General features: G+C 57.2%; 1 protein-coding gene across 1 annotated transcript in view; it reads right to left on the bottom strand.

Moving 5' to 3' along the window:
* The window catches only part of LOC140430115 (uncharacterized), an 820,575-nt gene extending 810,638 nt beyond the window's left edge, over positions 1-9,937 (bottom strand). Inside the window, exon 1 of the mRNA XM_072517631.1 lies at positions 9,805-9,937. Within this exon, the coding sequence (XP_072373732.1) occupies positions 9,805-9,937 (133 nt within the window). The remainder of the gene's footprint in view (positions 1-9,804) is intronic.
* Positions 9,938-13,050: the final 3,113 nt, after the last annotated feature.

The raw sequence follows: 13,050 nt of genomic DNA, 5'->3' as shown, positions 1-13,050 counted from the left end.
CCAGGACGCCCCAGGAAACGGCCGCCAAAGGGATCCAGTGTCAGAGGGCAGGAATCACAGGAGTCCACCTCCAGTTCTGCTGTACCGTCTGGGGAACCACGTAGACGTAGTCAAAGGGCCCGTAAGGCCAAACAATTAGACACTGAGTAAGTTGGCACGGGTGCAGGGCACAGATGAGTTTTAGGGGCTAGGGCACGTGCATGAACTCCTTTGGTTATTAAAGTCAATGTTACACCTACCGAAGCTGCCTTTGTGCTCTGTCCAAAGTGTGCGGGCGTGTCATGTACGTTGAGCGCAAGTGTGTGTGTGAGGGGTGGTCTTACCTCAGCCCCAGGTGAGTCTGCCCCCTTCCCCCTGGGCCGCCATCAACATCCCCCGGGCAGAGGACGGGACCGTGCGCGCTGCAGTGTCACAGCCGCATGCAGGGATGGTCCGGGTGGATGGTGGTACTGTGGCCATGGGTCAGACATAGTCCAACGATGTAGAGCCAGGAGCTCATCGCAGGGCGGGTTGTTATCATCCTCCATGGCCTGCGATAGACACGCGTCCACCCTCAACTGGGTGAGCCCGGCCCGTTGTGCCGCCGGCAATGGGGGGGGCGGGGGTGGTGGTGTGCATGCGGGTGGGGTGTGTGGGGTTGGGGAGGGGGGTGAGGGTCCTGGGTGGGTGGATGAGTGGGGGGTGTGGGTGGTCGGCTGTTGCCATGGTGTGCGGTCTGTGGCCATACTATCCGATTCCCACGCCCATCTAGTCAGTGAAGCGGGCGGCTATCAGTCTGTCCCGTGCCCGCTGGGACAGCAGGTAACGGTGGACAGCCACCCGCCTGTGTCTACCCCGTCTGCCCTGACCATTGCCCCCATCCCCCTCATCTGGGGAGGACTGGGCCTCTTCCTGCTGCTCCTCCACTCCGCCCTCCTCTGCCTGCGGCACATCGCCCCTCTGCTGGGCTATGTTGTGCAGGACGCAGCACACCACAATGATGCGGCCGACCCTATCTGACCGATACTGGAGGGCGCCCCCAGAGAGGTCCAGGCACCTGAAACGCATCTTCGGCACGCCAAAGCACCTCTCGATCACTCCCCTTGTCGCTACATGGGCATCATTGTAGCGGTTCTCCGCCTCACTGCGTGGCCTCCGTCTCGGCGTCATCAGCCACGATCGCAATGGGTAGCCCCTGTTGCCCAGCAACCAGCCCCTCAGCCGGGGATGGCGTCCCTCGTACATGCCGGGGATGGATGACCACGACAACACGAATGAGTCGTGTACACTGCCTGGGTGACGGGCGCAGACGTGCAGGATCATCATGCGGTGGTCACAGACCACCTGTACGTTCATCGAATAGGTCCCCTTCCTATTAGTGAACACGGCCCTGTTATCTGCAGGTGGCCGCACGGCGACGTGCATCCCATCGATCGCGCCCTGGACCATGGGGAACCCAGCCACGGCAGAGAAGCCCACGGCCCGGGCATCTTGGCTGGCCCGGTCCACGGGGAAGCGGATGTAGCGGTGCGCCATGGCATAAAGGGCATCTGTCACTGCCCGGATGCACCGGTGCACCGATGTCTGCGATATGCCGGACAGGTCCCCACTCGGTGCCTGGAATGACCCCGTTGCATAAAAGTTCAGGGCCACCGTAACCTTGACGGACACGGGGAGAGGGTGTCCCCCGCCAGTGCCACGCGGTGACAGGTGTGCCAGCAGGTGGCAGATGTGTGCCACGGTTTCCCGGCTCATCCGGCGTCTCCTCCTGCATTCCCGGTCCGTAAGGTCCTGGTATGACTGCCGGGGCCGGTACACACGGGCGCCCTCGGGTGCCTCCGTTGCCGTGGGGCCGCAACATCCTCCTCCCCCTCCTCGTCCTGTCGGTCAGGCGTCCCTCCAGCCTGGGCGGCTGCCACCTGCCCCTCTGCGGCAGCCTGCGCCGCCTCTCTGGCACGCTCCTCCTCCTCCTCATCCAGGGCAACATAGACATGAGCAGCTGCCACCACGGCGGCCAACATCGCTGGATGATCTGAAAACATGACGGCCTGGTGGGGGGGAGGGGAACGACGACATGTCATCATTGCCCATATCCCCTCCTCCCCCCAGCCAGGTGGCATGGGTCCAACTGTTGGAGGCTGGCACCTGGCCAGGTGGACCAACTCATTTGCCCTCCCATCACCCTCCTCGGCACGGACCCCCTCCCCAACCTCCACCCCAGCACAGACCCCCCCCCCCAACCTCCACCCCGGCACGGACCCCCTCCAACCCCCAACCTCCACCCCAGCACGGACCCCCTCCAACCCGCAACCTCCACCCCAGCACGGACCCCCTCCAACCCCCAACCTCCACCCCAGCACGGACCCCCTCCAACCCCCAAACCCCACCCCAGCACGGACCCCCCCCCCCAACCTCGACCCCAGCACGGACCCCCTCCAACCCCCAACCTCCACCCCAGCACGGACCCCCTCCAACACCCAACCTCCACCCCAGCACGGACCCCCTCCAACACCCAACCTCCACCCCAGCACGGACCCCCTCCAACCCCCAACCTCCACCCCAGCACGGACCCCCTCCCCAACCTCCACCCCAGCACGGACCCCCTCCAACCACCAACCTCCACCCCAGCACGGACCCCCTCCAACCCCCAAACCCCACCCCAGCACGGACCCCCCCCCCAACCTCGACCCCAGCACGGACCCCCTCCAACCCCCAACCTCCACCCCAGCACGGACCCCCTCCAACACCCAACCTCCACCCCAGCACGGACCCCCTCCAACACCCAACCTCCACCCCAGCACGGACCCCCTCCAGTCCCCAACCTCCACCCCAGCACGGACCCCCTCCCCAACCTCCACCCCAGCACGGACCCCCTCCAACCACGAACCTCCATCCCAGCACGGACCCCCTCCCCAACCTCCACCCCAGCACGGACCCCCTCCAACCCCCAACCTCCACCCCAGCACGGACCCCCTCCCCAACCTCCACCCCAGCACGAACCCCCCCCCCCAAACTCCACCCCGGGACGGACCCCCTCCAACCCACAACCTCCACCCCAGCACGGACCCCCTCCAACCCACAACCTCCACCCCAGCACGGACCCCCTCCCCAACCTCCATCCCAGCACGGACCCCCTCCAACCCCCAACCTCCACCCCAGCACGGACCCCCTCCCCAACCTCCACCCCAGCACGGACCCCCTCCAACCCCCAACCTCCACCCCAGCACGGACCCCCTCCCCAACCTCCACCCCAGCACGGACCCCCTCCAACCACCAACCTCCACCCCAGCACGGACCCCCTCCCCAACCTCCACCCCAGCACGGACCCCCTCCAACCCCCAACCTCCACCCCAGCACGGACCCCCTCCCCAACCTCCACCCCAGCACGGACCCCCTCCAACCCCCAACCTCCACCCCAGCACGGACCCCCTCCTCAACCTCCACCCCAGCACGGATCCCCTCCAACACCCAACCTCCAGCCTAGCACGGACCCCCTCCAACCCCCAACCTCCAACCCAGCACGGATCCCCTCCCCAACCTCCACCCCAGCACGGACCCCCTCCAACCCCCAACCTCCACCCCAGCACGGACCCCCTCCCCAACCCCACCCCAGCACGGACCCCCTCCAACACCCAACCTCCACCCCAGCACGGACCCCCTCCAACCCCCAACCTCCACCCCAGCACGGACCCCCTCCCCAACCTCCACCTCAGCACGGACCCCCCCCCCAAACTCCACCCCGGGACGGACCCCCTCCAACGCCCAACCTCCACCCCAGCACGGACCCCCTCCCCAACCTCCATCCCAGCACGGACCCCCTCCAACCCCCAACCTCCACCCCAGCACGGACCCCCTCCCCAACCTCCACCCCAGCACGGACCCCCTCCAACACCCAACCTCCACCCCAGCACGGACCCCCTCCAACCCCCAACCTCCACTCCAGCACGGACCCCCTCCCCAACCTCCACCCCAGCACGGACCCCCCCCCCAACCTCCACCCCGGCACGGACCCCCTCCAACCTCCAACCTCCACCCCAGCACGGACCCCCTCCCCAACCTCCACTCCAGCACGGACCCCCTCCCCAACCTCCACCCCAGAACGGACACCCTCCAACCCCCAACCTCCACCCCAGCACGGACCCCCTCCAAACCCCAACCTCCACCCCAGCACGGACCCCCCCAACACCCAACCTCCACCCCAGCACGGACCCCCTACAACCCCCAACCTCCACCCCTGCACGGACCCCTCCCCAACCTCCACCCCAGCACGGACCCCCTCCAACCCCCAACCTCCACCCCAGCACGGACCCCCTCCAACACCCAACCTCCACCCCAGCACGGACCCCCTCCAACACCCAACCTCCACCCCAGCACGGACCCCTCCAACCCCCAACCTCCACCCCAGCACAGACCCCCTCCAACACCCAACCTCCACCCCAGCACGGACCCCCTCCAACCCCCAACCTCCACCCCAGCACGGACCCCCTCCAACCCCCAACCTCCACCCCAGCACGGACCCCCTCCAACACCCAACCTCCACCCCAGCACGGACCCCTTCCAACACCCAACCTCCACCCCAGCACGGACCCCCTCCAACCCCCAACCTCCACCACAGCACGGACCCCCTCCCCAACCTCCACCCCAGCACGGACCCCCTCCAACCCCCAACCTCCACCCCAGCACGGACCCCCTCCCCAACCTCCACCCCAGCACGGACCCCCTCCAACCCCCAACCTCCACCCCAGCACGGACCCCCTCCCCAACCTCCACCCCAGCACGGACCCCCTCCAACACCCAACCTCCACCCCAGCACGGACCCCCTCCAACCCCCAACCTCCACCCCAGCACGGACCCCCTTCCCAACCTCCACCCCAGCATGGACCCCCTCCAACCCCCAACCTCCACCCCAGCACGGACCCCCTCCCCAACCTCCACCCCAGCACGGACCCCCTCCAACACCCAACCTCCACCCCAGCACGGACCCCCTCCAACCCCCAACCTCCACCCCAGCACGGACCCCCTCCCCAACCTCCACCCCAGCACGGACCCCCCCCCAACCTCCACCCCTGCACGGACCCCCTCCAACCCCCAACCTCCACCCCAGCACGGACCCCCTCCCCAACCTCCACCCCAGCACGGACCCCCTCCAACCCCCAACCTCCACCCCAGCACGGACCCCCTCCCCAACCTCCACCCCAGCACGGACCCCCTCCAACACCCAACCCCCACCCCAGCACGGACCCCCTCCAACCCCCAACCTCCACCTCAGCACGGACCCCCTCCCCAACCTCCACCCCAGCACGGACCCCCCCCCCCCCAACCTCCACCCCGGCACGGACCCCCTCCAACCCCCAACCTCCACCCCAGCACGGACCCCCTCCCCAACCTCCACCCCAGCACGGACCCCCCCCCCCAACCTCCACCCCGGCACGGACCCCCTCCAACCCCCAACCTCCACCCCAGCACGGACCCCCTCCACAACCTCCACCCCAGCACGGACCCCCTCCCGGCACTCCCCCGGAGCCCAGCCTACTCTAACCACCCCCCCCCCCCCCGCCGCACACACACACACACAAGCCGAGACACACCTCTCCTCACGCAATCAATCTGCGGCCACGCCATTTCCTGCCCAGAGCCAACCCCCCAGGCCGTCACTCACCTCCTCGCTGTTCGGCGTGAGCCTGGAGCACCGGGTCACGCCGATGAAAAGGAGTTTTGATTCACGTTTACGTGAACGGTCATCACGTCGACGGGACTTCGGCCCATCCGGAAGGGAGAATATCGGCAGGCCGAAAATCGGCTGCCTTGCGCAGACCCGTGACATTCTCCGCGGCAGCAGCGCCATTAACGCCCCGCCGACTTTTCTCCCTTCGGAGACTTCGGCGGGGGCGGGATTCACGGCGGCCAACGGCCATTCTCCGACCCTCTGGGGGTCGGAGAATGACGCCCACTGTTCAACACTCTCACTCCTTTAAGTGACATATTCCCCTTTTCTGCATCATTATGGACGCACCTATTGCAATGCCAATTTAGTTTTAACACCCCTCCCCCAACCACATGAGTGAAGCTTCCCAAGATGACATGAGTCCCAGTCTTATTGAGGTGCATCCTAATTCTCTTAGATGAGGTACTTCTTGCCCCAGAACTGTTCCCAATTCCCCAATAATCTAATACCCTCCATTCTGTATCATACCTCAAGTGATGCATTGATCCTCCCTGCCTTCTTATTTCTATTGTGTCTAGTCCATGGCACTAGGAGTAATATAGAGGTCCTTTCAGGTCCTACTTTTAACTTGATGCTTAGCTTCTGAAAGTCTGACCATAGGACCTCAATACCTGTCCTTTCAATGCCGTTGGTACCAACTTCTGGCTCATTCTGTTGCCCCCACAGAATATTCTGTGCCATTTCCATGATGTCCTTTACCCTGGCATCAGGGAGGGAGCATAGCATGTGAGACTGACAATGAGAGTCATAGAAACACCTGTCTGTCTGGCTAATGATGGAATCTCCTAACATCTGCATTTCTACTTTTTCCTGTTCCCTCCTATTTTCCCTGGTGATTGCTGTTATGGTCTTAAAGTCATGCCTTCAAGGTGCCGTCACTCCCAGCAATCTCCAATGCTGGGTACTGGTTTGAGGGTGACACGTAGCCCAACCACTACTGCACTTCCTGCTTCTTATTTCTTTCCTGGGTGACCATCCATCTACTAACCTGCCTTTCAAGATATTCTTAACCACCCTGGTGCGCTGCATTTGGTTGCTCCTCAAGATTGTAAACGCCGAGCTCAAGCACATGATGGTGCAAGGCACAAGATGTGTCCTGAAGTTCCCACATTGACGGTGGAATTGTGAGAAACAAGTCTCAGCTGTTAATCAGGATCTAAAAAAAACTATTCCCTCTCTTAGAATCTAGTTAGTACCTTGTTTAACTATTAATATTCATTAAGGCCTCTAGACCTGCTCTGTGCTAATACTCTTATTATTAATTCAATTATTGTCATACTTACCCTGATTGAATTTTGTTTTAATTTCCCAGCTGCTAGTTTCAAGCAATGCTCTATTTTAGCAAGAAAAAAAGAGAATCGCTCAACAAGAAATCATTTATCTGCTTTCCGGTAATGTAACACTTTGCTATTCTTTTCTCTCGAGGAACCTGATCTGTAACTCCAACCAGGCTCCATTGATCCTGTTCAGTCCCACTCAGCTCATACTCTTGATCTCCGGCCTTCTTTGCCTCAATTGCTCTTTTTAAATTAAAAAATAATGTATTTTGTTCATTGGATGTGGCCACTGCTGGCAAGGCCAGTATTTATCGCCCATCCCTAATTGCTCTTGAGCTGCCTTCTTGAACCACTGCAGTCCACATGCTGTAGGTACACCCACAGAATTGTTAGGAAGGAAGGACAGAATTTTGACCAAGAAAGAACAACAATGCTGGACAACAATGGTGGCAGCGTGGTAGCACAGTTGCTCCACAGCTCCAGGGTCCCAGGTTCGATTCCCAGCTTGGGTCACTGTCTGTGCGGAGGCTGCATGTTTTCTCGTGCCATCGGTGGGAGGACCAGTAAAATTCTGTCCCAAATTTTTCAAAACATGGGGCGCGATTTTCCGAGGACGCGCCAGTTGGGAGAATCGCCGGCCCTGCCATTATATCGTGCGACGCCAGTCCGACGGTGTCTCACCATTCTCCCAACCGACGAGATCGGCCCCGCCGAGTTCTGCGCCACGCCAGGCGGAGAATCGCCCGAGACACTCAGAACGGCGATTCTCCGGTACCCCCGCTATTCTCCGGACGCTCCAACATGACAGGTTCCCGCTGGCGCCGGCCACACCTGGTCGCTGCTGCCGGAACTGTGCGGGAACGCTGGGGGGAGGGGGGGGGGGGGGGGGCGGCCTGCGGGGGGGGGGAGGGGCTTCCTTCACCGGGGGGGGTGCCTCCGATGGGGTCTGGCCCGCGATCGGGGCCCATCGATAGGCGGGCCGCTCTCTCTTAAGGAGGACCTCCTTTCCTCCGCCGCCCTGCAAGATCCATCCGCCATTTTCTTGCGGGGCGGCCTCGGAGAGGACGGCAACCACGCATGCGCGGGGGACTTCATTTACGCGACGCCGGCCATGTCACTTATGCGGTGCCAAGACCCAGCGCGCGTAAAATACACGACCCACTCCTAGCCCCCCGGGGGCGGGAGAATAGGGGGCTGGGAGCAGGCTCCAATGCCGGAGTGAAACACTCCAGTTTTCACTCTGGCGTCGGGACTTTGTCTCCCTTTGGGAGAATCACGCCCCTGATTTCAAAGCATATGCAGTATATTTGCACGTTTTCAGTGTCTATAGCACTTAGGTCAAAGGCACAGATAATGTATTGAGACAGGGAAAAGCACAAGTCAAATTCAATTTTAATGAAGTGTTGTTCTGGGACTGTTTCTGGTGCTTTGGAATGAAATTCATGATTATGGCCATCACACATTAACATGGGCTGGGATTCTCCGACATTCCGGCCGAGAGTTGACGCCGGCATCAAAACCGGCGCAAGCGACTCCGGCGTCAATGGGCCTCCAGGCCCAGTCATTCTCCACATCCTCGGGGGCTAGAACGGTGCCGGAGGTCTGTGCGCTGCTCCAGCACCGAAAGCTGGCCCACCACGGCCGGCATGGGTCCGCGCATGCGGCCACTGCCATCTCCACACTGGCCCGCGGGCAACATGGCAGAGCCCTACAGGGGCCCGGCACGGAGGAACATAGCCCCCCCCCCTGGAATTAGTGCGCCCGCCAATCGGTTGCCCCCAATTGCGGGCCTGGCCACCGTGGCGGATCCCGGCCATGGTTCTGGCTTTAGCACCTCTAAATTGAAAGACACAGACATTCACCCCCTCCACCACCAACAAACACTGGCAGTCATGTGTACCATCTATAAGATGCACAGCAGGAACTCACCAAGATTCCTTAGGCAGTACCTTCCAAACCCATGACCATTACCATCTGGAAGGACAAGAGCAGCAGATACCTGGAACACCATCACCTCGAAGTTTCTCCTCCAATTCACTCACCACCCTGACTTGAAAATATATCGCCATTGCTTCACTGTTCCTGGGTCAAAATCCTGGAACTCCCTCCCTAACAGAACAGTGGGTGTATCTACACCTCAGGTATTGCAGCTGTTCAAGAAGGCAGCTCACCACCATGTTCTGAAAGATAACTAGGGATGGACAATAATGCTGGCCTAGCCGGCGACACTGACATCCCATCAATAAATAAAAAAATAAGAAGAACAGAAGATGGCAGCACGGTAGCATTGTGGATAACACGGTAGCATTGTGGATGGCACAATTGCTTCACAGCTCCAGGGTCCCAGGTTCGATTCCGGCTTGGGTCACTGTAATAACCTGCACAGGACTCATCCACCTGGGGATGATTGTTCCCCGTGTTCAATTGGACTGAGTTAACCCAGCACTAGCATAAAAGGCAGGCAGCTGTAGAGCCAGCTAAAAGGAATGAGGACCTGTTGAAAGGGAATCAGGCCCTGTGTATGTATGATGCTGTTGCTGAAATAAAGGGCTTTAAAGAAGCTCGTTGGAATCCCCTGGCTTTATCACATTGGCGACGACAATGAGTTGGAGCTGTCGGTGTGCTGCTTGTTCGGCTGAGCTACCTCCCGGGAATTTTTTTTAAAAAAGAGTGGACTATGGTACCGAGTTTGTTTCTGTGTTTTTTTTTTTAGAGCCTCTAATGTCATGGAAGGCGAGAGCCGGGTCGAGTTTTTTTTTTTCCTGCCGGCTTGTGAAGTGTGTCCGCTGGGAGTGATCTGGAGTCTGATGTGTCCGGCAGTACCAGAGGCGGTATCATTCTGGTGTGGGTCGCGGAACGTTTCGTCCGTCTCTGTCTGCTGTTGTTTCCTGATGCTGGCAGAGTGGTCCACCGGGGAGCCCGTTCTCGAGTTGCCGCCGCCGTTTTGGAACATCATTCTGGTTGTGAGCGCAGCGTTGTGTTTGGAAGACTGTTTTGCTGTAGCTTGGACTGTGGGATTTGCAACAGTGATGTTTTGCCTGCAACCTGACAGTTATTGTACGACTGCAGGTTTTGTGCCTGGAGACTCTGGTGTGGAGTTGACTGGACATTCCATATGTGGCTTCTGGTCCTGTGGAAGCTTACACGGAACCCTGCAGTTTTTTTTATTTGTGCTGTGTGTTTATTTGCCTGTGTACGGTAAGAATGTGAGGGCAAAAGCTCCCTGGGCATTTTGGTAGGTGTTTTTTTTTTGGGGGGTAGAATTTAGAGTGCCCAATATTAAAAATTAAGGGGAGTTTGGGAGTTGTGGGACTTTGAGGTGACGTTGTCTGATGATCCCCGGCCCCCTGTGGCTGGAAGGCATGCCACGCCGATTGGGCCTTGGGTTGATGGGTCCGATGCTGTGGCGCGCGCCGTCATGGTGGACGTAATGCTTGGTGAGAGTACATGCCTGCCCGTCCTGTTTCCCCGTTCAGTGGAGCCATATCCAAACTAATTTTTTTAATGTTTGACGTCTGGTCACTGTGGGGTTTGCACCCGTTTGGTCCTCTCCTATCCACTCCTCCTAAATGGCCGTCCTTGTGAGGGGTTTCGGGCTTTAGGGGGGGGAGGGGTGTAATAACCTGCACAGGACTCATCCACCTGGGGATGATTGTTCCCCGTGTTCCATTGGACTGAGTTAACCCAGCACTAGCATAAAAGGCAGGCTGCTGTAGAGCCAGCTAAAAGGAATGAGGACCCGGTGAAAGCGAACCGGGCCCTGTGTATGTATGATGCTGTTGCTGAAATAAAGGACTTTTAAGAAGCTCATTGGACTCCCCTAGCTTTATCACAGTCACTGTCTGTGCGGAGTCTGCACATCCTCCCCGTGTGTGCGTGGGTTCTTTCCGGGTGCTCCGGCTTCCTCCCACAGTCCAAAGATGTGCAGGTTCGGTGGATTGGCCATAATAAATTGCCCTTAGTGTCCAAAATTGCCCTTAGTGTTGGGTGGGGTTACTGGGTTATAGGGATAGCGTGAAGGTGTTGACCTTGGGTAGGGTGTTCTTTCCAAGAGCCGGTGCAGACTCGATGGGCCGAATGGCCTCCTTCTGCACTGTAAATTCTATGATAAGAATAAAAGAAAAGGCAGTCGGAATAGGCCATTCAGCTTTTCAGGTCCACTCTGCCATTCAATAACATCATGGCTAATCTTCTAGTTTAACACCATTTTTGTACACTACCTCCATATTGGTGGGATTAGGGGGATAGGGTGGAGATGTAGGGATATGGTGGAGGTGTGGGCTTAGGTAGGTGCTCTTTCCAAGGGCTGGTGCAGACTCGATGGACCTTCTTCTGCACTGTAAATTCTATGATCCCTTCATGTTTTTAATATGCAAAAATCATATTGATCTCAATCCTGAATATACTCAACAACTGAATCTCTGCAATCAGTTGGTCAGCCCTCTAGTGATCATGTGGTGCTGCTATTTACCCATTAACCCCTTGTGTACATGCACCTACAGAGATAACTACATACCCCCTCCCCCTTTTTTATGTGTTACAGATTTTCTGTATGGTGTAAAGAACAAACATAATGAATTCAGTCAACTGGGGACAGATAATACAAGTAACGCTGTGTATAGTATGTGATGGTAATGATGACTCTACAAAGTCAATCAATATTTTAAAAGTCCAATCTTAACGAAAAACTTTGAGTCCAGACTGTATGAATTTGTTCGGTTGAGTTGCTTTCTTCTTCTGTTGTTGAAGTGGTGATGTTGGTGTTGTTATTTCTTTGTGAATGTCGTCAGTGTCCCTGTGTTTAAGTAACCAAGAAGTCATCAATGAGGTGTTTGAATGGTCGAATCACTTTGTTGTTTGATTTATACTTTTATTTTTATGCTTGTGGTAGCAATTCTGTGTTGCATCTTTCTTGAAAGCTGGTTTGCTTGTTTGTTGTGGAGCAAATGCGAATTCATGAGATTTGTTGCCATGCCATGGCATGTTTGTACTCTTGTTGCGCTCAATGTGTGTTCTGAGTGGATAGTTTGAGTAATTGTCACAGTTATTGGTGTCAGTTACATTGAGCGTTTCTTCTTGAGAATTGTGAGAATGATCTGATGTTGGTGACATCAGTCATTTGTGGTGGATTTGATTGCTCTTCTTTGCTGCCTTGGTGCTCCTCTGCTGGAGACATTTCCGGTACATTTGAATCATCTGTGATCTTTTTATGCTCCTGTTCAGGAATTATTTCTGGTTCATTTGAATCACATTTGGTTTCTTGGTGCTCCTCTTCTGGAGTCAAAATCTTCAAGATTTCAATTGATGTGGTCTCACTGGACCCAAGAGTAGTCCTACTCTGTGCTTCTGTACAGACTAGCTGAGATCTGTCAGTCTCGCTGTGATTCTGCACACTCTGTATGTCGAGTGTGATCACTTTGTCACTGTTTTCACATACAGTGGGTAGACATCCAGTGTCTACTTGCCGATTTAAATGAGCTGGGTAGACTTTCATAGTCTTCTTCTGGTGACTCAAATAAGCTGGGTAGACTTTCAGAGTCTGCTACTGGTTGCTCAGATAAGGTGGATAGACCTTCATAGTCTTCCTCGTGCACGGTTGTCGCTCTGGAGTCTTTAATTGCTTCATTCTGGAGTCTGTTAACGAGCTCACCATGGAGGCTTGTCACTCACTCTCTGTGGAGTCTTTCATCGATCTCTCTGTGGCGTCATGCAGTGTTCACTCTGTGGAGTCGATCTGTGTGGCGTTGTCTTCTTCTTGGGTATTGCTGTCATCCAATGTATCGACGATCTGCTATGGCATCATGGTATTGGATTCATCTACCATGAGAAGATTCGTGTTGAGCTTTTCAATCGTGTTGCTGATGCAATGATCATCAATTCCGAATAACTCATCCATGTCTGAGCAGTAATCGTCAATGAACAAATCCTCTCTTTCTACTTTGGATTTGTCATTGTGCTCTCCTCTTTGGGTATTGCAAACTGATTGTTCCAGGGTGCTGCGGAGGTAATCTTTAACTGTGGGTGGAGGCTCGGGCTTCATTCTGTCATTTGAGGAAAAAAAACCTGTGT

The sequence above is a fragment of the Scyliorhinus torazame genome, chromosome 9, assembly GCF_047496885.1.
Source record: "Scyliorhinus torazame isolate Kashiwa2021f chromosome 9, sScyTor2.1, whole genome shotgun sequence".
NCBI classification, from domain to species: domain Eukaryota; kingdom Metazoa; phylum Chordata; class Chondrichthyes; order Carcharhiniformes; family Scyliorhinidae; genus Scyliorhinus; species Scyliorhinus torazame.
Note: the sequence above shows the minus strand (reverse complement) of the source record. Positions and strands in the feature narration are given on the sequence as shown.